At 42.1% G+C, this 1,654-nt stretch overlaps 1 protein-coding gene across 1 annotated transcript in view; it reads right to left on the reverse strand.

The window, feature by feature from the left end:
* Positions 1–1,164, reverse strand: part of rapgef4a (Rap guanine nucleotide exchange factor 4a) — a 75,628-nt gene extending 74,464 nt beyond the window's left edge. The window contains exon 1 of the mRNA XM_016276281.1: positions 1,097–1,164. Coding sequence (XP_016131767.1) covers positions 1,097–1,164 — 68 coding nt within the window. The remainder of the gene's footprint in view (positions 1–1,096) is intronic.
* Positions 1,165–1,654: the final 490 nt, after the last annotated feature.

Below are 1,654 nucleotides of genomic sequence, written 5' to 3' on the forward strand. Positions count from 1 at the left end.
GAAACTACTTTGTTTGGTCTTCCAAAAGAGGACACGACTAGAAATCAGTGGTTAAGTTGTATTTACAACACTGTTCCAGAACACTTCAACCCAAATATTCAGATGTGTGCAGCACATTTTATGGAGGACTGTTTCCTGATCCTGGTAGAGTAGACTACAATGCCGACTGTTCTGACTCACAGACTGTAAGTACGTTTTCATATTTAAAGAATTTGCCAAGAGAGTTTTGAGCAGTGTAGAGTAGCGCTTGTTGTTTGTAATTTCTCCGATCACAAATGCAGACATATTTATTAGTTTTATGTTTATGCGGCGCGATACAATGCAACAGTATAAGTCATTATAATCAGTAATTATGTCCCCACTGGATGCAACAAATGCCTCGTTTGTAATGGGTTTTAATGTTTTTGTCTCGTCGCTCCGGCCGGACAGGGCATCACAGTATGGTGAGGGGCGTAACATTTCCGTCTCACGCTTGAGGTATTCGGCCAATCACAACGCTCTGGATAGCTGGCCAATCACAGCACACCTCGCTTTTCAGACCGATGAGCTTTGTAACAATCGATGTGTTTCAGAAAGGCGGGGCATAGAGGAGAAACAATAATGTACAGTATGTGGAAAATAATGTGTTTTTTTTACTTTAAACCGCATAAACACATCTCATTACACCAAATACACAATGTTCTTTTTAGCAGCATCATATGACCCCTGTAAGTTTGGTCTGGGTTACTAAAGCCCTTCATAGAAAGTGTCTCTTCATGCGTCTGCAGTAAGCACTGCAGCACTGGTGACCTCCTCCAGGTGACAAACAACCCTTTACAAGCTACACTCAGTGCACTTCAGTTCACCAGCTACTATATGCACAGTGAAAGCAGCGAAAGACGTGAAGCTTGCAATGAATCTGTCAACTGAAATCTATCGCATTATGAATGAAATCACATGCATCACTCTGACAATGGCATTTGACATTTATGGCATGAAACTTCTGATGAGTGTTTAACAATGTCTTTTCCTTGAGGCACTGATGTGCATAAGATTGCTGAAGGTGGACCAGAACAACAGCATTAGGACAGAAGAATGAAGTTTGTGCAGGGTATACCTCTTATCCAGACAGATGATCCACTCAGCAGAAGCGGACGGGTGGCTGGAGGTGTGTGCCGCGACCATCTTCGGTGAAATCATGAGGTAAAATTACAGTTCGCATCGTCTGCACCTGATCATGAGCAGATGTGACTTTACTGAGAGGGATAGAGTTTGAGTCTGAGCGATGCTGCTGCCGCCCACACAGCTGACAGCGGGGAAACAGACCGGGGCTAGTTGTCACAAGCGCTGGTACATTTGGAGTCGAAGGTACGTAGTCTACACACGTAGTGCAAAACCATATTTTTTTGTCTAAAATTCCAATATCATATAAACAAATTAGCATAGTAAACCACAGTAACATACATTCAGACAAGAATCAACAACATGTAATGGACAGTTCACCTAAAAATGCAAATCCAAAAATTCTGTCATCGTTAGCTCATCGGAGTCGTCCCAGACCATAAGACTTTCGATCAACTTCGTAACACAGTTAAGATAGTTCTAATGAAACCTATTATAGCCTATGTCTTCCCCTCAACTCAAAGTCTGCAACAAAAAAACTTTGACGATTCAA

Source organism: Sinocyclocheilus grahami, unplaced genomic scaffold (assembly GCF_001515645.1).
Source record: "Sinocyclocheilus grahami isolate Dianchi unplaced genomic scaffold, SAMN03320097.WGS_v1.1 scaffold100.1, whole genome shotgun sequence".
In the NCBI taxonomy this organism is placed as follows: Eukaryota; Metazoa; Chordata; class Actinopteri; order Cypriniformes; family Cyprinidae; genus Sinocyclocheilus; species Sinocyclocheilus grahami.